This window comes from Silurus meridionalis, chromosome 4 (genome assembly GCF_014805685.1).
Source record: "Silurus meridionalis isolate SWU-2019-XX chromosome 4, ASM1480568v1, whole genome shotgun sequence".
In the NCBI taxonomy this organism is placed as follows: Eukaryota; Metazoa; Chordata; class Actinopteri; order Siluriformes; family Siluridae; genus Silurus; species Silurus meridionalis.
In genome coordinates, this window is record NC_060887.1 from 6,197,037 (window position 1) to 6,223,709 (window position 26,673).

At 42.3% G+C, this 26,673-nt stretch overlaps 1 protein-coding gene across 1 annotated transcript; it reads left to right on the forward strand.

Annotated features, from left to right (window-relative positions):
- Window positions 1-531: 531 nt before the first annotated feature.
- LOC124384918 (little elongation complex subunit 1-like) lies at window positions 532-4,265 on the forward strand. Its single transcript, XM_046847907.1, has 10 exons — window positions 532-608; window positions 1,173-1,210; window positions 1,328-1,410; window positions 1,509-1,545; window positions 1,631-1,681; window positions 1,881-2,149; window positions 2,370-2,538; window positions 3,087-3,247; window positions 3,496-3,590; window positions 4,253-4,265. The coding sequence occupies exons 1-10, from the start codon at window positions 532-534 to the stop codon at window positions 4,263-4,265; spliced, it is 993 nt and encodes a 330-aa protein (XP_046703863.1).
- Window positions 4,266-26,673: the final 22,408 nt, after the last annotated feature.

The following is a 26,673-nucleotide window of genomic DNA, read 5'->3' on the forward strand; positions in this document are numbered from 1 at the left end:
TCACAGTGCGCTGCGTGCTTAAAAGCCGGAACACCGCGCACCAACCGCGATTCATTTGAAAAGAAACACACTAGCGGTAAGTTTACAAGTTAATGTTCACGAACCTGATCTTTAGTTTCACCGATTTTATGAATGATCTGCACTCACAGCTTCCGGGAAGCACGCTCTAGCTAGCATGAAACATATTTAGCTTCAATAAACTTCCAACATCGTCGAAATATGTAACATCATTACTACATTACTTTTCACAAATACCTTTAAAGGCTGTAAGCAGTTGAGTAAACACGTCCCATCGTCATTCATAAAAACTGAACCGGCAAAACGTCTTTCAGGAGCTGAGCGCGTGCGCCACGCCCCCTCAACAACACCACGCCCCCTTCTCAGAAAAACCTACACGTTAGAAACACTGAGCATGAGCGTACAGGTGATCGTTATAAAAAATGAAAATACTGGAGGATTTGTGATTGAAAATGTTTTCTGTTTTTCCAGATTCATCAAACTCGAAGTAAAAACTAGAAAAGATCTACAGAAATGGAAAAGACACGCACAAGCCAGTCCGAGCTTCAGCCTTTGAAGACTCTGAAGATGCAGAATACCAGAACTCACAAGTAGGGGTTTTTTTTGTTTGTTTTTTTTTTTTTTGTTTTTTTTGCTGTTTATATTTTAGCCCAAAACTCAGTTGAATTCTCTATTCTGATTGGCTCGAAGCGCTTATTGTAACACACATCATTTTATAGTAAACATCGTACACAGAGAATGAAGGAAGGGGTAGCACAGTAGTTAAAATAGTCGGAAGTCTAATCAGAAGGCCGTGAGTTCAAATTTTGCATCGATGGGCCCTTGAGCGAGGCCCTCAACTTCTCAAATGTTTAAATGAGATAATTGTCGCTCTAGATTCTTTAGGTATTCTGTAATTGTATGCTACACATATATAACCCTAGGGAATTGTTTGTTTACTTCATTTTTTCCTTTTTTTAATCCAAATGCTTATAATGAAACTAATATCTAATAATGTGTTCATAATAATAATAATAATTTTAGTAACAGTGTAACACTAACTATAACAATTATTTTGTTTCATTTTCAATGGGAAAAAAAAATTGCAGCTTTAATATAATAATATAATAATATAATAATATATTCTATTTAAATTATTTTCTTCTTTCCTACAGAAATGACAGTGTTGAAAAACAGCTTTTGGAACTTAAAGGTGTGTAAGAAAGTACAAGTTGATTATTACTGCATGATTTAGTTGTATTTAATGAGCATATAATGTGATAATGTGATCTGAGCACCTTTTCATTTCATTTTGTAAATTATTTTACAGAAGTGAACACCAGACAAAATCTGGAAATCCGAGTCCTGAAGTACACAATCAGTTTCTTTGAGAAAAGCATCTGCTTAATCGAGGTACTTTCTTTTGATTACAGACGCAGACGTCATTGAACTGAAGTGAGAATTGTGACTAAATAAAACTAAATGTTATTTTTGTTTTTAAACCTCAACAGGAAAAACTCTTCAAACAGGGAAATGAGTTGAACAAAGGTAACACTGAAATCTCTCTGAGTTTCTGTAGATGTTGATGTAGAAGGTATTTGCTTTGACTGTAATAAATTGTTTGTCATTACAGAGAAAAAGTGCTCCTCCATGCAGACTGAGAACGAGCAGGAAGCTGACAAAGGTATTTAGATGTGACATGTTATAAACTATTTTCTAGAGGAGATACAGATTTATATAAACATGTGCTAAAGCTATTTGTACATTTTCCTCAAATGATCAGATAATCAGATTGAAAGTTATATTCATTATGCAGAAATCAAACACGCAGCTTTGTTTTATTGTTTATTTTATTGTACATGTTTTATTTTATATTCATACAGACCCAAAGCCCACAGCAAAGAGAACTGGATCAGACATGTCACCACCCAGGAAAGCTCAAAAGCCTCGACTTGATGCTGCTTCAGCTGATCCTGTAAACACAACACACACAACACAATCTCTCCTCTACAGTGCATTAGAAACACTACAAAAGTCCTGTTCTGATGTTTTACCTACAGACAGGATCCATGCACTTCTCACAGGAACTAGTGAACTTCCTGTTCTGAGAGATGAAGAGAAACATGTCATTTCTGAGTTTTGTGTAAACGAGGTCAGTTCTTATCTTCTGTTTGATTTAGTGTGCATGCGATTTAAACACTTTATTCTTTAGCTCTGGATTTATATTTTCACAATTTATGAAGTCGATCCATAATTCACTGGTCCTGGCAAATTCTGACTCTAGTTTTTGGTTTATACAATATCTAGTCGTTTTCCTAAACCTGGTCTAGCTGTATATATATCAAATAATAATTTTCTTCCGTCTTATTTAGTCCTTAGCAGAGACGTTTCTGTCTGTGATTTTGGAGAAGATCAAGGTGGAGAGAGGGTTTATGGGACATGATCTCCTGCAGTCTCTCTGTAGGGTTTATGTAGGCGTGTGTCAACAGAGAGGAGACTCTCACAAATCACATGCTCTCGCCTACAGACTCCTTAAAGAAGGTGAGATTTATACTGATATTTCATTACTTATCTACTAAAAATTATCTAGATACTTGTACAGAGAAGTAAATTGTGTGATCTAACAAATCTACACTTGGGAATTTTATCCCACTCTTCTTTGCAAAAAAAAAGTTCCTTCAGATTGCAAGGTGCTCTCCTGTGTACACCTCGAATTGAGGTCTGGGCTCTGGCTGGAACATTCCAGAACTTTGATTCTCCTTTCCTGAAGCCACGTCTTTGTTTAATTTAATGTGTGCTTTGGGGCATTGACATGTTGAAATTGAAATTCCTCAGCTTTCTTTCAGCGTTTTGACCAGCAGCCCCAAAGCATTATGTTAAACCCACTATGCTTCACTGTCAGTATGGTGTTTTCCCACATGGATTTGGTTACTGACTGAATCACTGGCTTGCATATTTATATTAATGTTGTTATTTCCATCTTATATTTAAAAAAACCTGCAATTTCATAAGGGTGTGTTGACTTTATTTATCCAATGTATTTCTTTTTATACACTGTATTTACGTCCTATTGTTTTGTTGCTTTGCAGACTTTCTTGAAGCCCCCAAAGTGATTATGGTCATGGTGACAGCATGGCCAAGTATTTTGTCCCATGAAAGTGTTTTATGCCGATCGATTCACGTAGTGAGCCAGCTGAAAGCAAAGGGAAAGATATTTTACTTATTCAGCAACTATCTGCGCTGGGATGAGGTAAGTTGTTGATCTTTAGTGTTCCTCCCAGTGTCAATGTTTATTACTGGTAGGACAGAACTGTCATCAAGCATCTTTTTTCAACTGGACTTTTCATGTATTTTACTGCCTTCTTAATCTACTTTTAATTTCCAAGTATCAGTGTAATCTAGTGGGACAAATTCCTTGTACATTTATGTTGAACTATGCTGTCAGTTAAACAGTGTTTTATTGCACTGAGTATTAAATAATGATGTATTTTTTGCCAGAAGCCTCCAGGAAACATCTACAATATGATCACCAGCACCCTGAAGTCTTTTCTGGAAGACAGCGGTCTGAGGTTCCTGAAGAACAAGGGACAAATGCACACCATTCACCATCACTGTTGATTTGTGTAAAGCTGCTTTGAGACAATGTCTGTTGTGAAAAGCGCTATACAAATAAACTTGACTTGACTTGACTTGAAGAACAGCTGGTATGGTTATGATCTCTGCCCTGCTACCTGGAACTACATCTTCAGCCTGGATCTTCTGTGTACACAACTGGGCTGGACTTGGACCATTACCAATATTATACGGTAATAAATGCAAAACATCTTCAACATATTGTAAAGTTGATATTTAGGAGGCATTTTTATATGTAATCTTTAATACAATAAGATCTCACAGGGGGAAATTTGGGTAATTGTTGATATGGTGATGTTTCTGTGAGGAAATATTTATTTTGCATAAATTAAGTTTCCAGGATCAGTGTTTAGACAGTCAGAGAGAATTCTGTAACTTTTCTGTAAGTATTTCACCATGAGAGGGTCTTTTTTCAGGAAGTGGTAGCTCAGTGGTGAAGGCTCTGGATTACTGTTTGGAAGGTCGGGGGTTCACCGTTCCGAACACCGTTCCGAGACGTCTGTGTAGCAGCAGTTTTCAGGCTACTTGGTAAATTTACTGTAAATCCTGTTTTAGAGCATCATCTCAGATTATTTCTGGATTCTTCATCTTTTCACTCATGGTCTTTGTCCTTCTCAAACAGGGCGAATTTGTAAACTAGGACTTAAGGAGAACCTGCCAATGTCTTTTCAAATTCTGGCAAAAAGCATTAATCAGTTTGTAACACAACAACTCTCGAAAGGTATTTCTAAAGCATCAAAGAAAGATGATTTTATCAATCTTTATTTTTATTCTCAGACTTTTAGTTTTGTGTTTCAGCAGATCCTAATTTTGTATTGGATGTTGTGTGCAGGTATGCCATGGGAAGTGCAGCTCTCAGTCATCTATGCCACTCATGATCTGGCACCCAGCAACCCTGAAGCAGCTCTGAAGACTTTGGAATCATAGAGGAAAAACAGCACACAGCCCGTTCCCCCAGCCATCATCAAATACATTACACAAATCAGCTTCCTTTGTCATCAGAATAAGCCACAAGTTTTACAATCATGATTCATCTCTAAAACTTTGTACATTAATAAATCAGATTTCAATTTTTGTATAGATATTTTTAAATAAATAAAATGTTTATTTATTTATGATCCGTGCAGCATTATCAGTTTATTATAGTTTACATCTATGTATTAAAAGTCTGTATGCTATAGACTTCCTGACAGGACACTTCAGTTAGTTTGCATCTCCAAACCCATCACAGTGAGCACTGAGGCCCCCCCCAGGGCTGAATCCTTATTTGGCTGAACGATGACATCTTTTCCATGTTAAATGAGGGTTGTGACTTTTTTAACCAGTCTGGAGCCCAGAATCATACTGAAGACCCCCACAACAGCACAGAGATTCTGGATTCTGTACCAGTCTTTGACATCGACAGCTTCGAGGATTTGTGTAAGCAACTTGGAAGAGATGGAAAATGATTCAGGAATAGAGGAAGATGGTGAAATTCGAACGTTTCATGTACTTTAGTGTGCATGTTGTTTCATCCATTTTTTATTTATATTAAATTCTAATATAAAGTTTTATTTAAATAAATAAAGATTTTGACACCGCCTGCCTCTTTTTTTTTTTTTTTTTTATTTAAAGTTTTACATTATTCTGATACCAGATGCCCCAAGAATTTTACCTGTTGTACAAATTGCAGTTTAGACACAGAAGCTTTGTGTATGTGAGGATCCTCTATAATTATTTGGAGAAAGAGTCTGGTGTCATTATGCCATGGCTTGGGAAGTCGGGATGTTGTTAATAAATGTGAACTGATTTAATGTCATACAGTGTGTCTGTGTTCTACATTACAGTGGGGTCTAAGGTTCGGTTCCCAGCGTGTTGTTTCCTTACATTCTTTTTTCCAGGGCCCAAAATCTTTCCACTGATCTCTCACACATTTAGAAAGTGATCTATGCAGAGCTGAACATCTCACCATAAATGGTGAACAACCTCATGACGTGACGTGCACTGTAACGCACCTGGCAGGAAGTGGAATGCAGCTCTTTCCAGCTCGTGCTAACTGAGCTTTGTTTACAAGAAATAAAAAAGGAAAGAAAAAGTGGACAGTAAAAAGTTGTTTTATTAAAGACTGCGTGAAGGATCACGGATGAGGAAAATATTCTTGTGTGGAATGCATGTGGATGGAAAATCTGAGCCTATTTTACATCTGTGAGAGAGAAAAGGACCAGAAATATTCTCAGATAAATGTTTTTGGAATCAACATTCTAATGATATCTTTATAAAATGTTAAATATACATACATGATACATGTGACTTTTAACCCAGTACTTTATTCAAGTACATAATTTATATAGAAACATGGTACACAGAGTATTGCATGATGGATTCTTTACATAACCATAAACATATTGTTATGCATAACCATAAAGAATTTCTTTTCCACAGGAATGAAAGTGTTGAAAACCAGCTTCTGGCACTTAAAGGTATCTATAGTGTTGATGTTTATGTCTTCAGTGTGTAAGACGATACAAGCACATTATTACTGCATGATACGGTTTTATTAAATAAACATATAATGTCATTAGTGTTATCTGAGCACCTTTCATTTCATTTAGTAAATTATTTTACACAACACACCTTTAACATGTACAGAAATGATCAGATTGTAGGCTGTATTCATTATGCAGAAATAAAACATGCAGCTTTGTTCTATTATTTATTTATTTATTTTATATGTATGCAGGACCCATGAGGAACGTCTCAAGGTTACGAACATAACCCTAGTTCCCCGAGGGAACGAGACGCTGCGTCGAAACGCTATGGGAACGCCCCTGCGTGACCACGCTCTGAACCACGTGTGAAATCTAGCCAATAGGCAAGCCGTGACGTCATAGACAGGCGACGTCGCGTAAACCAGGAAGCTACAAGATAGCTGTGCGGTGGTAGCGACATTAGCTTCTGCAAAGAGAGAAGGTAAGCGCCGCAGGGATGCAGGGAGTGTGGCACGGAGACACAGCGTCTCGTTCCTCGGGGAACTAGGGTTACGTTCGTAACCCTGAGACGTTCCCCTTCAGGAACTCGAGCTGCGTCGAAACGCTATGGGAAGCGATCGGAGCGGGGACCAGGACTCGCAGCCGAACAACTGCACCGACCACCTCCAAGGACTCGTCCTGTGGAGATAAGCACCCAGTGCTCGCACTGGACACAGCCGGGTCTCGTAACCCCTGGTCGGGGGCTATAACAGAAGAGGGCAGAATGCCTGCAACACGACACATCGTGTGGGAGCACCCGGCCTCGTGTAAGAACACTCCGGCCATGCCAGGGGGCAACTCCAGGTGGGACGAGGCAACTGCCAAGTCCCAGACAGGCACTCCGAGTCGTGTCCCAGGCCACAGCCTCCGGGCGCCGCGAAGGAAACGTGTCACCAATGGGACCTACCCAGCGAACACGGAAACCCTCAGGGTCGAAGGGGTTAACCCTGCGGCAAACTGTACCTGCAAAAACACCAGAACTGAACCGACCGGGCAGTCATCTGGGTCCAAGTCATGGTGCCCACACCGTGACGCGAACAGTCGCCATCGTGCGGCATACGACCTCCTCATGGAGGGAGCTCTGGAGTGGAGAGGGGCCTCTACTACCTCGGTAGAGAGAACAGCCGCTACAAACCGTGCCCCCTCAGGGGCCACAGTCTCCACAACACCGGGCGGGGGTGAACCAGGGTTCCGCCCGCCAACAAGGTGCTACCCGGAGGAGACAGACTCCCTACCGGCGAACCTATCCCAGAACTCCCGAGAGCAGCACAATCGGGGGAAAGGCGTACAGGCGTAGCCTCGGCTAAGACCGTCCCACGGCAGCCACTGTCTCGACAGGGCGTCTGCTCAGACACCCAACCGTCCCGGGATGTAACCGGCTTTAAATGAGAGGAGTTCGTCCCGGGACCACAAGAGGACCTCCTGCGCCCGTTGCTCGCAAGGGCGAGACCGGAGGTCCCCCCGGTGGTCGATGTACGAGACCACCGCAGTATTGTCCGAGCGGACCAACACATAGCGATCTCTAAGGACTGGGAGGAAGTGTTGTAACCCCAACAACACTGCCAGCACCTCCCGGCAACCTATGTGCCACAAGAGACGCGGGCTGCTCCACAGACCCTGGGCGGAGTAGCCACTCATGACCGCTCCCCACCCCGTGATGGAAGCGTCCGTCGTTAGCGTTACGCGACGACAAGGAGTCCCTAAAACGGGGCCTCGGGACAGAACGTAAGGTTCTACCATGCAACCAAGGCTCAAAGGGCACACCGTGAGACCTTGATGCGATGATACAGACTCCCTCAGGGGGAGAACCCTTCTGCCCCGGAGCCACCACTGGAGGGGCCACATGCGGACGCTGCCGACATGAGACCCAGCAGCCTCTGGAACTGCCTCACAGTGACTAGGCGGCCTGCCCCTACCCTCCTGACTGCAGTGAGGATGACTACAAACCGGGCGGGAGACAACCGTGCCCGCAACTTGGCCGAGTCCCACACCACGCCGAGAAAGTGGCCCTCCGCGCTGGGAAAAGTACACACTACCCGGCGTCTCAGTCCGAACCCCAGTACCTTCATGCAGGCGGGAACAGCACCTCAATGCCAAACCGCCAGGTGTTCTAACGAGCCACCATCAACCAATCGCTGATATAATACAGAATGCCCTGAAGCCGCAGCGGGGTCAGTGCTGCGTTCATGCACTCTGTGAAGGCACGGGGAAAGGGCGCTAGGCCGCACGGAAGAACCTCTCGTGCGCGGTGAAGGACGGCTGCATGGGAGCACGCAACCTCCAGATCTAGCGTATGACAAATCAGTCCTTGGATTCGACCTGAGACACGACCTCTCTAAACGAGAAACCTGAACCCGAGCCTCAAAAGTGAGTGGTTCAAGTAGCGGAGATCCAGAATGGGATGCAACCCACCGTCCTTCTTCGGAACAACGAAGCACGGGCTGTAGCAGCCTGACTCGCAAACTGAGGGGGGGGGGAACCACCTCGATGGCCCCTTTCCCCAGGAGTGTGCGCACTTCCTGTTCCAGGACCAGAGCCTGCACGGGTCCCACCAGGGCGGGACACACCCCGTCGAGCCGGGGAGGAGAAGATGTGAACCGAATCGCGCAGCCCTTCTCCACAGTACGCAGGACCCCCGAGAGACTCCAGGCAGCCCTACAGACTGACAGAAAGTCTCCACAGGGAGAACCAACTCCTCGGGGCTGGCCCCCGACCCACTCAGAGCGGCTGAAGCGGTGCTCTGCAGCCGACCACACCTCCTGAGAGGCGGCGGAACCCCCCGTCCGCAGCGATCATACGGGCGGAATACGGGGAGCAAACCGCTGGAGAAGCTGCGCCCTGAACACAACCCGTGGCAGGGCTAACAGACAGTCCCCCTGAACCCGAACGGCAGGAGCAGCGTACTGCGGCCGTTGAAGCCCCCTGAGAGGCGGCGGATGACTCTCATCCGCAACGAACTGTCGGGCGGAAATAAGGGAGTTAACCGCTAGAGGGAGGCAGCGCCCTGAACACCCTGTGGCAGGGCCGACAGACCGGCCTCCCGGTGGTGCCAGGGAGGGACAAGCACCGTAGCATGAGGCGCGCACCGCCCTCCAAGATGCAAGCCATCAGGCCTATGCACCACAGCCCGTTCACTAGAGGCGAGGACGACCCTCAGGCCGTCCAGCCCTCCTCGGCCTAGAGAGTCGCCAGGGGCCCCTAGGACCTCCCCGCGGAGTTGGGTGGCAACACTCTCTCACCGGGCTATCTCGCTGTGCCTGGACGTACCAGGGCGCGGCTGCTGCCGAGCAGCCCCATCGGAGCAGCGAGGAACTACCACTGAAATGCCACCGCGGTCTCCTGAACCCGCCAGCAATCGCCCTTACCCACAGCGTCACCAGGTCAGGCCAGGAGGGGACACCATGACGCTCAGAAGGAAGCTCGCATCATCCCCCATAGCAGGCCAGCCTGGTATGCCTGCAACACACTCATCGTGTGGAAGCAACCTGTAGCCTGACCTGCCGCGAAGCGCTACCCACCAGAGCCAAGCGGCGCTTCGTAGGCAAACCGATAGCCGTCACAGACGCAACACTCGGGGAGAGATAGCTAGCTAGCATCTCTACCACAAGCGTCAACGTTCCGTAGCCGCGCCACGCAGCTCCAAAAACATTCGCGCACAGCGAAAGAACATCGGAAAAGCACGCGCGTCCACGGGCCTTCCAGGACCCAGACACCTCGGTGTGCAGATCAGGGGAGGCGCTGAGGCTGTGACACAGTGCGGGAAATGCACAACCAGCTCACTGGTGCGCGCTGCTCCTGCCACACAACCGGCCAAGCTAATCCAGCTCGTACCCGGCCCGTGCCACGACCTCAAGGAGCTCCATATACAGCACAGGCTGTGAGGAGTCCGCAGGCTCGCCAGCATCCACCAGCTCATCCTCCTCGGAGAGAGAGACATGTAATGCTGCGCCGCCCGCACCGGGAGAAGAAGCAGCCGCCAGGCATGCTTCCCCTAATTTCCCGAAATCTATTCCACCTCGGAGGAAGAATACGGAGCACCGCGAACGCACCGGGGGAAGAACCGATACCAAACGAGCGCTCACCCCGGGGAACAGGAGCTCGGCTAGCAGCCGGGAGCGCATAGCCACACGGCTAAAAGCTAACAGCCGATACCATCGAGAGCCAAAGCCTCGAGAGAGAGCGCTCACCTCGGAGAGCGCTCCCCGAAAATTCACCCACCTCGGAGGAAGAATACGGAGCACCGCGTCACACGCACCGGAGAAGGAACCGCCAAACAAGCGCAATCCCAGGGGAACGGGAGCTCGCCTCGCAGCCGGGAGCGCATAGCCGCACGGCTAAAATGCTAACAACCGATACCCTCGAGAGCCGACTAAGCACGCTCCTAAGCTAAGCAAACAACACATCGGCAGACGGAATTTTGCCTGCATATAAGCTCATGACTGCACAGATAACACACTCAAAGCGCTTACCTGAACGAGCAGAAGCTAATGTCGCTACCACCGCACAGCCATCTTGCAGCTTCCTGGTTTACGCGACGTCGCCTGTCTATGACGTCACGGCTTGCCTATTGGCTAGATTTCACACGTGGTTCAGAGCGTGGTCACGCAGGGGCGTTCCCATAGCCTTTCGACGCAGCTCGAGTTCCTGAAGGGGAACCCTTCAGCATCAGGTTGAGTGCCCTTTGCTATTACTAAATGTGTTGATCAGCTCCTCCCAGGCATGCCATTCATGTTCCAGGAATCCTGTACTCCAAGCAGGAGAGCTCCAATCAGAGGCACAACAATCCCATCTCAGGAAATAAAGCCATGAACATCTCTGCCCTCGCTTTCACCAAAACAAACCCGAGAACAAAGAGAACTGCATCAGACACATCACAACCCACAACTGCTGAAAGACATCGAATTGATGCTGCATAGCACAAACACAACAAAACACAATCCCTCATCGCTTGTGCATTGGAAACTGTTCATGATGCCAGTTATGATTTATATCTACTAACTGGGTTTCTGCACTACTTAAAGGGAGTTGTAAACTTCCTGGTCTGACAGATGAGGAAAAATCAGTCACATCTGTGTTTTGTATAAACAAGGTCAGTTATTATCTTCTGTTTTATTTAGTGTGCACAAAATTCAAACAACTTTATTGTTTAGCTGTGAATTTGAGTTTTCTCATTTATAAAAGGTAATTCAGTGCCCTGATGTTCTTAAAATGAACAGTAGATATGGTTTGTTTTGTAAAAACGTTTACTCCAGGTTTTGGTTTAAACAAAGTCTAATATTTTTCCTTAACCTGGTCTACAGTCAAGTCTTAACTCCTTAATGTTTGTTTTATATACATAATTTGAGTACATGTTTGATTTAGTTGGATATTGGATTATTCTTTTCTTTTGTCTTATTTAGTCCTTAGCAGAGACGTTTCTGTTTCTGTTTCTGTTCTGATTTTGGACAAGATCGAGGCAGGAATCATGAACTCCTGCAGTCTCTCTGTAGGGGTTATGTAGCCTTATGTGAACAGTGAGGAGACTCTCATAAAACTCATGCCCTCGCCTACAGACTTCTTTAAAAAGGTGAGATTATCTACTAAAAATTATTCAGACAATGATACAAAGAAGTGTCTTGTTCTTGGTTTTGTATATCTTTCTATACAGTGTATTTTAAATCTGTGGTATAGTTTTGTTTCTTTGCAGACTTTCCTGAAGCCCCTAAATTAATAATGGTCATAGTGACATTGGTAACATTGCATTAATGTTATAATATCTGATAGCCATTAGAGGGCACTCTCAACGTAACCCCGGTTCTCTGATAACATGAGTGAGGTATCTCACTATGGGAATCGCCTCGGGCATGACCAATCCTGGAAGCATCCATCACACCACATCTGTCGGCTGACAGACCAATCACGACAGTGATGTGGGAGTCCCGCCTCCCTATAAACACCGCTGCACTGCAAGGAGGGAAGTGTGGTGAGATACCTCACTCCTGTTATCAGAGAACCGGGGTTACGTAAGTAACCTAAAGTTCTCTTTCAAACATTCGTTCGGTATCTCACTATGGGATATAGACAACTCCCGTATTGCAGATATGCTGTCCGAAGCAGGTGTCAACCAACTTAGTAATGTGATAAAAAGAGATAATCCCTCTCACCGAAGAGAGTGGAAACGTGAAAGAAACGACAAACATCCGATCAACGATGTTTCCATCATCCGTTGTCATTCCCTTTCATATACATGTACACATGTCCAAAAATGTATCTATATATATATTTATATAGATACATTTCGGATGTACATTTTAATATATATATTACACACTCAGGATGGAATGAGCCAGCGAAGACTCCGTGAAATCCAGCCTATAAAAACGGACAAAAGTTTGCGGCGAAGCCCAGCATGCTGCCGCACAAATATCCTGAATCGAAATACCCTTAAAAAGCGCCCACGAAGTGGCCAAGCCTCGGGTACTATGAGCCCTCAGTCCTTCCGGAGGGTTAAGACCCACGCTATTATAACTCATTATAATAGCCTCCACAAGTCAATGGGACAGGCGCTGCTGGGAAACAGGACTTCCCTCACGGGAATCAGCCCAAGAAACAAACAGCTGATTACTCCGTCTCAATCCCTTCGTCCTGTCAACATAGTGACGTAACGCACGGACAGGACACAGACAGTGAAGTCGCTCCTCCTCCGCTGAGGAAAAAGAAGGCGGATGAAAAGCCATTAAATCCACCTGTCTGCAGGCGAAGGCTGACTCGCTCACCTTAGAGATAAATGCCGGATTAGTCTTGAGAGTCACACGCGACAAAATCCAAAGCAAACCGCATACAGGTGTTATGAACTGACAAAGCATGAAGTTCACTAACCCGCTTCGCGGTAGAAAGAGCCAACAACAAAGCAACCTTCAGCGACAGGAGCTTTAAGTCAATACTCTCTATCGGTTCAAAAGGAGGCTGAGAGAGCGCGCTCAGGACCACGGACAGATCCCATGGCGGAACCAGCGGCTTTGAGAACGTGCTCAGGCACCACGCCCCCTTCATAAACCTGCACACAAGCGGGTGATGACCGATAGTATTACCGTCAATCCCTACATGGCATGCAGAAACAGCGGCGAGATAAACCTTAACGGTTGAAAACGCCCTGCCCTTATCCAAAAGTTCTTGCAAAAAGCACAACACATCTGCCACAGAACAGTGAAAGGGGATATGTCTCTGAGCATACCATAGTTCAAACACACTCTATTTTCTATCATATGCAGAGTGCGTGGAAGCTGCTCTTGTATTCTGAATCGTCTCAATCACCCTAGGAGGCAAACCAGCGACGCTGAGATTTATCCTCTTACGGGCCAGGCCCAGAGAGCTACTCTGTCCGGTGCCGGGTAAAAAATCTCTCCGCGCGCTTGCGAGAGGAGATCCCTATGCAACGGGAGAGGCCAGGGTTGATCGTGCAGGAGTTGGAATATCTCCGTCAGCCACACTCTCCCTGGCCAGTTTGGAGCAATTAGTATTACAGAGTGACCGCCTTCTCTTACTCTTTTTTAGAGTCGGCACGATCAAACTTAGTGGAGGGAATGCGTAAAGCAGAACGTTTGGCCACGGGTGGCTAACGCATCCACACCCGTGCGCCGTTTCTCGCCAGAGAAAAGAACAGAGGGCAATGAGTGTTTTCGTGCGAGGCGAAGAGATCTACGGCGGCCCGGCCGAATCTCTCCCATAACAGGTTCACCACCTGAGGATGGAGAGACCACTCCCCTGGATTTCCCCTGGACAAGAGATCCGCCCCCGCATTCAACACTCCCGGCACATAAGTCACTCACATGGACAGGAAATGCTCCATGACCCACACCATGAGATCTCGCGCTAGACGGTGAAGTCAAGGAGAGCATGTTCCGCCCTGGCGATTTATGTACGCCACCGCTGTCGTGTTGTCTGATTTGACCAACAGGTGGTGACTCCGAAGAAACTGCACGAAATGTTTCAAAGCTAGAAACACCGTTAACAGCTTCAGAAAGTTTATGTTTATGAAAGTTTCCCTTTCGCTATCCTGCCTTCGCACACCGCACCCCAACCTGTGAGTGATGCATCCGTCGTCACTACTTTTTTTAGGGAAACAGCTCCCAGCGGGGTTCCCGACTCGAGAAAATCGCGTCCTTTAGATCCACTGACGTAAACCAGTCTCTGGGACGAATAACACCGTACAAAGCTTTCAATGTGAGCATCTTGAAAGCTAGTTTCTGAGGTGTCTGTTGAAGTTCTGTAAATCTAGAATGGGACGGAGACCCCCCCCTTTCTTGGAAACGACAAAGTACCGGGAATAAAAGCCAAGCTGGCTGTCCTCTCACGGCACCGATCGAATTACCCCTTTGCTCAGTAAGGAGGTTATTTCGTCCTCCAAAACCTGAGCAGAACCCTTGACGTGAAAAGAGCGCAGTGCGGGCAGCACTCGGGGTTAGCGAGCACGGTTTGAGCGTGCCGAACTCCTAAACACACGATGCACAGGGGATGAGAGTCTTTTGCTGAGATTGTAGACCCGCATGCACATGGTCGTGCACATGCACATGATTGAACTTTCCCCGCCTTGCACCCGGATGAACTCGCAGTCGCCATAACGGTGGTGCAATCACCGGAAAAAAGAAAAAAGGAAACAACGAGATCACCATGACGTGCTTCTCGAAACGGGTCCCGAACGATATTTCACTACTCGCTTGACGCGATGTGAAAAGAAAAGAAAGAAAAGAAGGAAACAGCAGAAGGGAATATCCGCTTTGACAGTGGATATTCTCCTCAAGAAGCACAATTTGAATAAAAAAGAAGAAGCATAGAAGAAGAAAAGCGGGACAAAGACAGAGTTAATGCGATGTAATGAATGGCATCATATGAATAAACTCAGTTTAGTAAAAGTTTGTGAACAAACTTTATATTGGTCTAGTTTTTAAAGTTTATTCTAAAAGTTTTAAATAGTGTAATAATGTCTGGGTTTCCAGAGATCCGAGATTTTGTAACATCTCTTTTTTTTTTAGTCACATGATATGTTTTAACAATATTTGACTCTATAGTTGTGTAAAATTTGGGTATTTGTGCTATTTGTAATTCGAAGTGGTTAATTTGGTAATGTTTGTTTATCTTGTTTTATCAAGTTATCTTGGTTTATTTAAAAAAGCAACATCTTATGTAAAATTCACTTTAAATGTGTAGTACAGTGTAATTCATCGTGATACCGCTAGAAGGAGCTAAAGTTTAGTAGAACATTACTGCCATCTGCTGGAGATCGAACACTTTTTAAAATGAAGTGGAAGAATAAACAGTACTGTAGCCGGCGTAGAGGATGGGTTTTTAAGTGGACAAGAAATATGAGTCAGTTCATGTCACACAGATTAAAATTTTATTTTATAACACAGCAAAAAACCCAAAGCCGACCAGCGATCAAAAACCACTCGACATTGGACGACCGCCGACTTTAAGTTCTTACCCTTCATTCTTATCTTAGCCTTTTATATTTCATTGGTTAAATATGATGCTACTTTTGGAGAGAGAATGAAAAGAACATTTGGGGAGAAAATAAGTAACTTTTTTGAACTGCATTGTTAAAGAGTCTTCAACCAGCTGTAGTTTAGGTTACAGGTAGTCACAGAGACCAAAACCTGTTGATTGCACACTGATTGAAGAGGCTTGTGTTATTAAATAAATATATCATTGAAGCAATTTTCTGTATCATTTCTTATTAATAAACTGTTAGATTTTATGAGATTAAGGGGGATGATAATTGGCCAAACATATCAGACAAAAGAAATCAGCAACATATATTGGTCATCCTGTATCAGTCGACCTCTAGTTGTGAGTTTAAATGATATGCTCAGTTGTATGTATGAGATAATTGTAGTCTCTCTGCCTCTCTCAGAGAGTCAGAGACTGTCTGGACGGTGAGACGCCACTAAGCGTTAATATTATAATAATTACACTGATCTATTAGAGACGCTTATCAGAAAAGTCAGAATCAAATCCACTCACAAGTGCAGCAGATTCATGTGATGTGAAATAATGTCCTAATGGCAGCAGCATTATACAGTCATATATATATTTCTATAAAAGAGCTCTGATACGGATTTCAGTCATTAAGAAGAACATCTTCAGAGGGTTTTTTTCTCGTCCTGGTATCATAAGTGTAGATAAACATAGGTTGTGTTTAATTGACAGCCCTGATGAAGTCTGATGACCTGAAGAGGGTGGAGCTGAGACTTAGAGGCAGCAGACGGACTTCTGAGGAGGAACATCAGCACCACACGAGAGGTTAGAGGTCACCCAACCTGTAATTAATCCTGGAGGAATTAAGTGTGATAGAGAGATAGCGATTTAAATGTGTTAATGAAGTGCTGATACACCTTCAGGACAGATTTCTGGCTTCTACACACTCCTCACTGTAACACACACACACACACACACACACACACACACACACATATATTTATATACACTGTATATATAGATAGATCATCGGTTGTTTGTACAGGATGAAGGCACTATAAAATTCTAAGCACAGTCAATCACAATCTATCTCTCTATTATTGAATATTTTCCATGAAGTGAATACAAGGAGGAGAAGAAACAAGAAGAACAGAGATCAACATTAAATAAAACTAAAGCAAATAAAGAGTAATAATATTTGTACAGAATTAAGCAAAAAAGCATGCCCGTTTCTGCCACTAGAGGGCAGTGTAAGACTAACTTGAGGATGTGACCTGTGTGTTACAATTCATCTGTTTCTATAACCAACTGCAGTTATGATGATAATAATAAGAATTATAAGTATTTTGGGGGCTGTTATGAATTGTTCAAATCGTCCCTCTACCTCTCCTTTATTAGTGTAGTTACTGATAGAAAAAGTTAAAAACTTTTTGAAACAACTTTCATGCAAAACATCTTGTGGCTCAATTAGATGAGCTTTGCCTCTGGTTTGAGATTTTACTTGACTTATGTTTTTGCTGAACTATTTCTACATTTAAAACCAAAAAAAAAATCATTGACACTTTTCTTTCACGTGAACAAGCTTTTTTTTCACAAGACTTTGTCTTACACTTCCAGTGATTGTAGCTGAAGCAGAAAGAAGCTTTTTAAAACTGAAACTGATCAAATCATACCTGAGATCCACCATGTCACAAGAGCACCTCAGCAGCCTCGCTGTCATAAACATCAACCATACAAGTGCTGGTCAGATTTGCAACGATGATGTAATTGATGACTTTGCACCAAACAAAGCAAGAAAGATCTGTTTTTAGGTAAATGACTTTATAGTGAAAAATTTATTTAATTTGTTTGTTATGTGAATTGCCAATTTATTATTATTTATTTTCATATTTTATTTATGTATTTATTTGTAAATGTATTTACTGTAAATTCTTATTAAATATAAAGTAAGTGCAGATTGTTGTTAGTTATTTATCTTTTTAGGTGGCAGCAGGATGGGGGCAGGTCATGACGTGGAAAGGATACTCTCTGCTTGCAGGCTTTCTGTGATGTAGCTTCCTGTGTTTGACTGTGTTTTTAAACAAACTTTACTATTTATCTCTCCTTTTTTCCTCTTTTAATAATCCTAAATTGTTTTTTGTCTTCCTGTCTTGTGCCTGTAGTTAGTTAACTCGACTATCACAAGTGTTGACTATATTCATTCCCTCTCACTTTATCACATCTCTGTATCTTAACTCTATCTGCTATTATAAGCACTATGCCGGCTGTGTGTCTGCCTTTGAGCACAGGTAAATTCCCAGGTTGAACCTAACGCTCCCAGCACCTCAACCCCGCGTGTTTCTCTGCCCAGGTCCAGCGCACCTACAACGTGGCCCGCCCAGATATCGTTCACTCCGGCACCGGTGCACCATGGACCCTGGATGCTGCAGCAGCGGAAGACACGAGCCAAGCTCCGGTCAAGGACGTCTCCCCGCCACCACCACCGGCCTTTGAGATCTTGACCGAGAACCGCTTCACCCCTCTCTGCGAGACGGAACGTCATACTGTGATTCTTGGAGATTCCATCGTCCGGCTTGTCCGCGCTACCGGAGCCAAAGGCAAGTTGCACACTCGCTGTTTTTCTGGTGCTCGTGTTCTCGATGTCGCTGCGCAGGTACCTGTGATCCTGAACGAGAACTTCGGAGCGGTTGTTCTCCATGTCGGAGCGAACGACACCCGGCTGAGGCAAACGGAGATCTTAAAGAGGGATTTCAGGATCCTGGTGGAGACGGTACGCAGCACATCACCCACAACGAGGATCATAGTGTCAGGACCTCTTCCCACTTACCAGCGAGGGGCTGAGAAGTTTAGTAGACTCTTTGCACTAAATGAATGGTTACAGTCATGGTGTCAAGAGCACAAACTTCTCTTTATTAATAACTGGAACTGTTTCTGGGAGCGTCCGAGGTTCTTCCGCCCTGATGGCCTGCACCCCAGCAGAGTTGGAGCAGCAGTGCTATCAGATAACATCTCTAGGATACTTCACACCATCTGACTGGTAAGACATCAGGAAATTTACCACTATAAGAACATTTACACAACAAACCAAATAGTTACAAGTTCACACACAGACCAGTTTATAGAAACCGTATTTATTCCTCGTGTAGTAAAACCAAGAATTAAATACACAAGATCCAGAAATAATCTTATTGCAGTTAAAACTGAAAAATGCCAGATAAGCAAACACCAAAAAGTTCTAAAGTTTGTTTTTTTAAACATTAGATCACTTGCACTCAAAGCACTGATTGTAAATGAGATGATCACAGAGAATAATCTCTCAGCACTCAGCACTAGATTAAACCAGGTGATTTTATGGGTCTAAACGAGTCGACATTGTCAGTATATGTTTATAAGCAAGAGCCCCGTCAGACTGGTCGTGGGGGAGGTGTAGCAACCATTTATACTGCCTCTCTTAATGTTAGTCAGAGATTAGGATTCAGCTTTAAATCATTTGAAGTGCTCGTTCTTAAAGTTGTACTTTCAGACATAAATAGAAAACTCGCTCTGGTCACCGTGTACAGACCCCCAGGACCCTACGCTGATTTTTTTCAAGAGTTTGCTTGTTTTCTTTCAGACCTCTTGATCAATTCTGATAAAGTGCTGCTTGTAGGAGATTTTAATATTCATGTAGATGAGTAGATGACTAGACTTAATAATATCCCACGGAGCAGACGTCACTGATATAGATATTATACCTTAAAGTGATCACATCACAGACCATTACCTCATACTTTACACACTACCGGTAGAGCAGATTAGCCATGTTTCACCACGTTATCGACTTGGTAGGACCGACCACTAAGGAAAGATTCATAAATAACCTGCCTGATTTATCAAAATTTCTCACTAAACCCATAACTGCTAAAAATCTTGATAAAATGGCTAACAACATAAACCTTATCCTCACTAGCACATTAGAAACTGTTGCCCCCATCCGGTTAAAAAAGGTTAGAGAAGAAGCACCTGCATCTTGATATAATAGTCATATGCATGTTAAAGAGAACAGCACGTAATCTGGAGAGAAAATGGAGGAAAACTAAATTGGAGATATGTTGAATTGCGTATAAAGACAGTATGCTTAGCTACAGACAGGCGCTTAAAGTTGCTAGAGCTGAACACCTGAGAAAACTAATAGAAAACAACAAAAACAATCCCAGATTCCTTTTTTAGTACAGTAGCTAATTTAACTACAAATCAGGTATCTGAAAAATGTGTTCCATCACACTTTAGTAGTAAAATATATAAAAAATAGATAACATTAAAAAAAACAATTGTGGTGGTCCAACCTCTGACAGCATCTCCTGACACAGTCTCACCTACAACTCCACATCTACACTGTTTCACATGTACAGGACAGGAAGAGCTGTATAATGTTATTACCAAAGCTAAATAAACATGTCAGTTAGATCCCATTCCAACTCATCTATTGAAGGAAGTGTTATATACAGCTGGTGAGCCTCTTCTCAATATTATTAACTCCTCACTATCTTTAGGTCACGTTCTTAAATCTCTCAAGTTAGCAGTTATTAAGCCCCTCATTAAGAAACCTCATTTGGATCCAAACACGCTATCGAATTACAGACCCATTTCAAATCTCCCAATTATGTCCAAGATTTTAGAAAAGATTGTCGCTGCCCAGTTATGTTCCCACTTACAAAAGAACAACATCTTTGAAGAGTTTCAATCAGGTTTTAGGCCCCATCATAGCAGAGAAACTGCTCTAGTTAAAATCACTAATGACCTGTTTTTAGCTTCAGACCAAGGCTTCATCTAGCTGTTTTACTAGATCTTAGTGCTGCATTCGACACTATAGATCATGATCTCCTCCTAGATCACTTACAGAATTACATCGGCATTCAGGGACAGGCATTAAACTGGTTTAAATCCTACCTGTCTGATCGTTACCATTTCGTAGACTTAAATGGAGAGGGATCCAGGCTAATGCTAGTAAATTATGGTGTGCCACAAGTTTCAGTTCTAGGACCCCTGCTCTTCACAATATACATGCTTCCCTTAGGAAATATTATTAGAAGACATCGAATTAGCTTCCATTGTTATGCTGATGATACCCAGCTATATAGCTCATCAAAACCAGGCGATACAGCTCAATTAGCTCAAATAACTGAGTGTGTTAAAGAAGTAAGAGATTGGATGACCCATAACTTTCTACTTTTAAATTCTGATAAGACGGAGATTTTGCATATCGGCCCAAAAACCAGTATACAGAAGCTCCAGCATCTTAACCTGCATTTAGACAGATGTTCTATAACCACTAGTTCAACGGTAAAAGACCTGGGAGTTATTTTAGACAGCCACTTGTCTTTTAAAAATCATATCAACCAAATCACAAAAACAGCCTTCTTTCACCTTAGAAATATTTCTAAGCTAAGAAACATGTCATCTATATCTGATGCAGAGAAGCTCGTCCATGCATTCATGACCTCCAGAATAGACTATTGTAATGCATTACTAGGTGGATGTCCTGCATCATTAATAAACAAGCTTCAGTTAGTTCAGAATGCGGCAGCAAGAGTTCTTACAAGGTCAAGAAAATATGATCAAATAATCGCAATTTTATAATCCCTACACTGGCTTCCTGTTAAGTTTCGAATAGACTACAAACTACTACTTCTTACTTATAAAACACTAAATGGTTTGGCTCCCATGTATCTAACCAGTCTTTTAACACGCTACAATCCGTCACGCTCCCTGAGATCTCAAATCTCTGGACTTCTAGTAGTTCCTAGAATAGCAAAGTCCACTAAAGGTGGTAGATCATTCTCACATTTAGCTCCTAAACTCTGGAATATTCTTCCTGACAGTGTTCGGGGCTCAGACACACTCTCCCAGTTTAAGTGCAGGTTATAAACGTATCTTTTTAGCAAAGCCTACACATAACATACAGTACGTCTCACTTCATAACCTTGTGCTCCAGAACATATGATCACATGCACATTGTCAACATGTCTTCATATGTGGAGTTTTAACATTGGACCTCCAAGTGTTTAAAGGCTCTGGCATGGAGAAGCTGGTGTTGGATCTGTGATGATCACAAAAGTTGAGCTACTTTATGAGTTGCTCAGTAGCTCCTAGTTTTATAACCATAAAGACTGTATAAGACTGTAGAAAGAACATTACTTATAATCTTATACTCCAGTGCTCATGTTAGTTCTCACTCTCCAGTGTTCTGTATTGTTGAAAGATTCATGATCTCACTCTTGATGTCACCCAAATGAGGATGGGTTCCCCTTTTGAGTCTGGTTCCTCTCAAGGTGTCTTCCTCATAACATCTAAGGGAGTTTTTCCTTGCCACAGTTGCCACGGCTGCTCATCAGGGATAAATGCACACCATTTACCTTAACTGTTGATTTCTGTAAAGCTGTTTGAGACAATGTCTGTTGTGAAAAGTGCTATAGAAATAAACTTCACTTGACTTGAATTTTAAGGGATTTGGCCATGACAAAGTTTTTTCAGAACTTCTGAACGATTTGAAAGTACTTGAGGAGAATGGCATAACGATGGCAGACAAAACTGCTGTGATGGGAGCTCTCTACTGCATTGCTCGAGACAACCTGGGCTCTTATTGTATTGGGGGTTTTACAGAAAATTTCAGTTCATCAGTGTATTTATGCAGATATTGTCTGTTAACTCGAACTGAATTTGAGGGTGCTGATCCAGCAGTCTGTGGACCTCAGAGGACTCCAGAAACCTATAGATCTCATAATTGGAGACAAAGTGCAGAACCCTCAAGATGATGCCTGGCAGTTAGCAAGATGTCTGGCAAGATGATGTCTAGTCAGTCCAGTCTCTAAACATAAGCACTGAATCACTTGGATTTTACTCGATCAATAATAAAAACTCTTTGCTATAGTTGTGAGGTGACATGGAGCAGTTGGACACTGGGGAGACAATCAGATGAATAAAAGTATAAAAAATGATATAACCCGAAAGTTTATTGTAAGATTTGAGTCGTGATCGTTCAGATGACACAGAATTCACTTTACAACAAGAGCAAAAATACATGAATGAAAAAATAAATGAACTTAAAATTCAACAAATGGAAATAAAAATCCAGTGTTATTTATTTATTTGATGAAAAAATTTATATTCTGTTAATCAATTCTCTCATACTGATCACTGGATGTTCTACACGGCACCTCATGGTAAAGACTCTCTGATGACAGGAGACTCCACCATGATGCTGAGGCGATAAGAAGATCAGTAACATCCTGACACTGAGTTACAGTACAGTGGTCCGGGTCTCGTAACTCAGACCCCATGTCCGAATAGACATAACAATTGTGGCTCACATCTCAAATTAGTTTTAGTTGTTCACTAATCATTTACCAATAAGTTTCAAAACTTCAAATAATATATAAACAATCCAAATGATGACATCTTCCAGTCACGAATGAGAAGGAGAAAATCAGCTTTATTGCAGTCACTTCAGACCCGTCCCATGGAGCTCTCGGCAGAGAGCCATCCTGACAGCAATGACACCCGTCAGCTTTCACATGCGAGTGCGAATTTGATATAAACAATCCTTATTTTTTATATCTCACACCTAGTAAAATGTACATATTGTGTCTAATATCTCCTCCCTCACAATTTACATACATATCCCACCTTTTGCTCACGTGTTTTCTGGTACGTTTCTACCTATTTTAAGTAAAATTCCACCCATTTCCAGGAGGCCTCGTTCACCTCCATACGATTCTCATTTACATTTACAAAAAATATCTCTTGATGGTGACCTTGTCTTAAAAAACATCCCCTGATCGTGCACATTTCTTAAAATCTCGTCTGGGTTTTTTTCCTATGTCTGCAAATCATCCTTTGTTTTGTTTTGTGTAGACTTTGTATAAAAATGTGTTTTTTACTAGTTTTACAAACCAGGGCTTTAGTTTTAACACAGCAGCACTTTTCTCCAAATGCTTTTCCTAATTTTCATAGCTCTCGTCTTTTACTTAGTTTTTCTTAAAATCTTCTTAAAATATATTTCTTATGCCATAATACTTCTTTATATAACATTTCCTGTCTTACTCTCATCCTGCCTGCATCTTAAGCTCATACTTCCTGTGTGTTTTGGACATTGTATCTCTTATACAAATTCGTGCATCTATTCTCCTACGTTCTTTATTATCTGACGATGTGTTGTGCCTATTAACCTATTACTCTTCTCATTTTTATATTTTTATATATTTTTATATGATTACGTTTCTACTTGTGTTTTGAAAATATGTGCATATGCTGTTTGAGTATAGTTAAGGCATGTTGCCTGCATGCTGTTTGCTTATTTTACTATTTTTATTTTACGTTATATTTTCCTATCTTTTCCTTCCGGCCGACACACTTTGCCTGTTGTACGTGGTCACCACTTTTTACCGGCCATGGCATATATCTGTTTTCTGGAGTGACTATTGGTCCTCATATGCGTCTCTATTTTCCACCTCGAATATCTCTTCCAGTTCATACTCATGGCACCTCTACATTTTTCTCCTTATTTTTCTAAAGCTACTACTGTCTTGTAGATCATCCTCTGCTCTGCTTTGCTCACCCCTTCCGATCAAACCATCTCAATATACTGACAATCCAGTCGTACTGAACACACTTAAGATTTGGTTTCAGTTTAGGTGTCACTTTAAATTTAGGGCTCTATCAGCACTGGGTCCCTTGAATAAAAATAATTTGTTTCCCCCATCATTTTTAGATTCAGCTTTCTCACTATGGCACGAAAAAGGCATCAAGCGACTTTATAATTTGTACGAAGATGGCATCTTTAGAAGTTTCACCAGCCTGTCCTTGGAGTATGGGCTGCCTACTCCTAGCTCATTTTTTTCGATATCTCCAAGTACGCAGCTTTGTGTCTAAATGCCTTCGCAATTTTCCCTCTGTATTCCCCAAGCGAACTTGGGAGAGTTTAGTCATGTTTACTTCACACCAGCGTAGTTTGATTTCCCGGATATACAGTTTCATTTTCTCTCTCAATAGCTGTAATACAGATAAAACCAGGACCGCTTGGGAGGAGGAGTTTGGGCTGCAGTTTGGCGACGAGCGGTGGGAGAAGGCCGTAGATAGGAAATGGTCTACCACTTCCTGTGCCCGCCTCAGCCTCATTCAGTTTAAGGTTTTATAGAGAATTTATCTTTCCAAATCGAAACAGGCAAAAATTTATCCTGGGGTTGAGGACAGATGTGACAGATGTCATGCGTCCTCCTGTCATTTAAGTCATATGTTTTTTCTGTCCCCAAAATTACACGCATTCTGGACAGGTTTTTTCGGCATTATGCCCTACATATTTGAAGTGCAATTGACGCCATGCCCACTGATCGCTATATTTGGTATTACCAATGAGTCAGTATTACTGTGTTTTGTACACAAAGATGTTTTAGCCTTCTCATCTTTGTTGGCCAGACGTTGCATACTTCTACACTGGAAAGCAATAAGATGTCCCTCCATCTCTTGGTGGTTTAAAGATTTGATGTTTTTTCTTAAGTTGGAGAAAATAAAATATACACTGAGGGGTTCCACTGACACCTTTTTTTTTGCAAGTGGCAACCTGATATTTCTTATTTTAGGAGACTACGGTTGTTACCTGATTAAAGATCTAATTCGGTCAAAAATTGGACTTTACGCATAACCTTTCTTCTGTTTCTTCAGTTGTTTTAACAGGGGGATGCGGTGTGTGTGTGCGTGCGCATGTGTGTGTCTTTGTCTGGGGGGTTTGATTGTGTTTTGGGTGGCGGGGTGGGGGTGTTTGCTCTTTGTTGTTTAAAAAGGGAAAATTGAGAATTTCTGTTTACATTTTTGTATTTGTGATTGTTGATTTTTCAATAAAAAAGAATTATAAAAATATATAAATAAATTAAAAAAAATATTGATTGCTGCAAAAAGTCTAATGTAAAACTGCAAGTGTAAAACCTGCGTCGACTGACAGCCACTGACAATAAATGAATATCTTTTGGGCAGTAGATTCGGCTCAGGAAAGGTGATCATTACCCAGCTTTAGTTTTATAGGAAATAAATCTGTATTGAAAATAAATTACATTTTTAATAGAAAATAAAATAAACAGTTATTGAACAGTATTCACAGTATCAGTTTAAATATTAAATCACAATAACACAGAGATTAAATCAGTTTACAATACATGAGTTCTTCATGGGTTCATCTGGTGCACACAAAACTATAAAGTTTAGTTCCAATGCAGCCTCATAACATCATAGTTCAAGTATAACTTTTGACAACTGCAGTTAGTAGAAAAACATCAGAAATAACTATTTTGCATTCAATACATTACAAAATAACAATTTAATTTAATAGATTCATTTGAATAATTCAGTCCATTCAGTTTGGTCAATTCAGTTTAAAAAGATTCGGTTCGGTGATTTTGACTCATTAGATTTAGTTTAGGTAACCCGTTTCAAGAGAGTTCGGTTCGATCACTTCTATTCAAAACAATGAGGTTCATGAGAGTCGGTTCACCGTTTCAGCTCGACCGAGTCTGAATCCATAGATAGTTCCAGAAATTTCCTTTCAGCAGTCTCTCAAAAAACACAAAAATACATTAATTTTAATCAACTTCATTTGACTTCTGTTTCATTTATTTATATCACAAAGATTCAGCTTAAAAATTAAACATGAACCCCCTGTATGTTAAACAGTAAATAGTTTTAGTGTTAGACAGTTTAATATTATAAAGAAAATTATCTTGCTTTGTAAAAGATCAACATCACATATATCTAGACAACAAAACACCATTAATAATATTTGTACAGAATTAAGTAATAAGAAAGTCCTGACAGGGCCACTAGAGGGCAGTGTGAGACTGACATCTGACAAACAACTGCAGTTATTCTTATTCTTATTATATTATTATTAATATTATTCTTATTATCATTATTATTATAGTTTTTGGGGGTTCATGAATGTTCCTTGCTTTGACGAGGATGTGTTTATTACATAACACCCAAATAACATTGTTTAATCAAACCAATTATTGGAAATGTAATCATTTTATCTCTTTGGGTTTCATAAATATGTAAA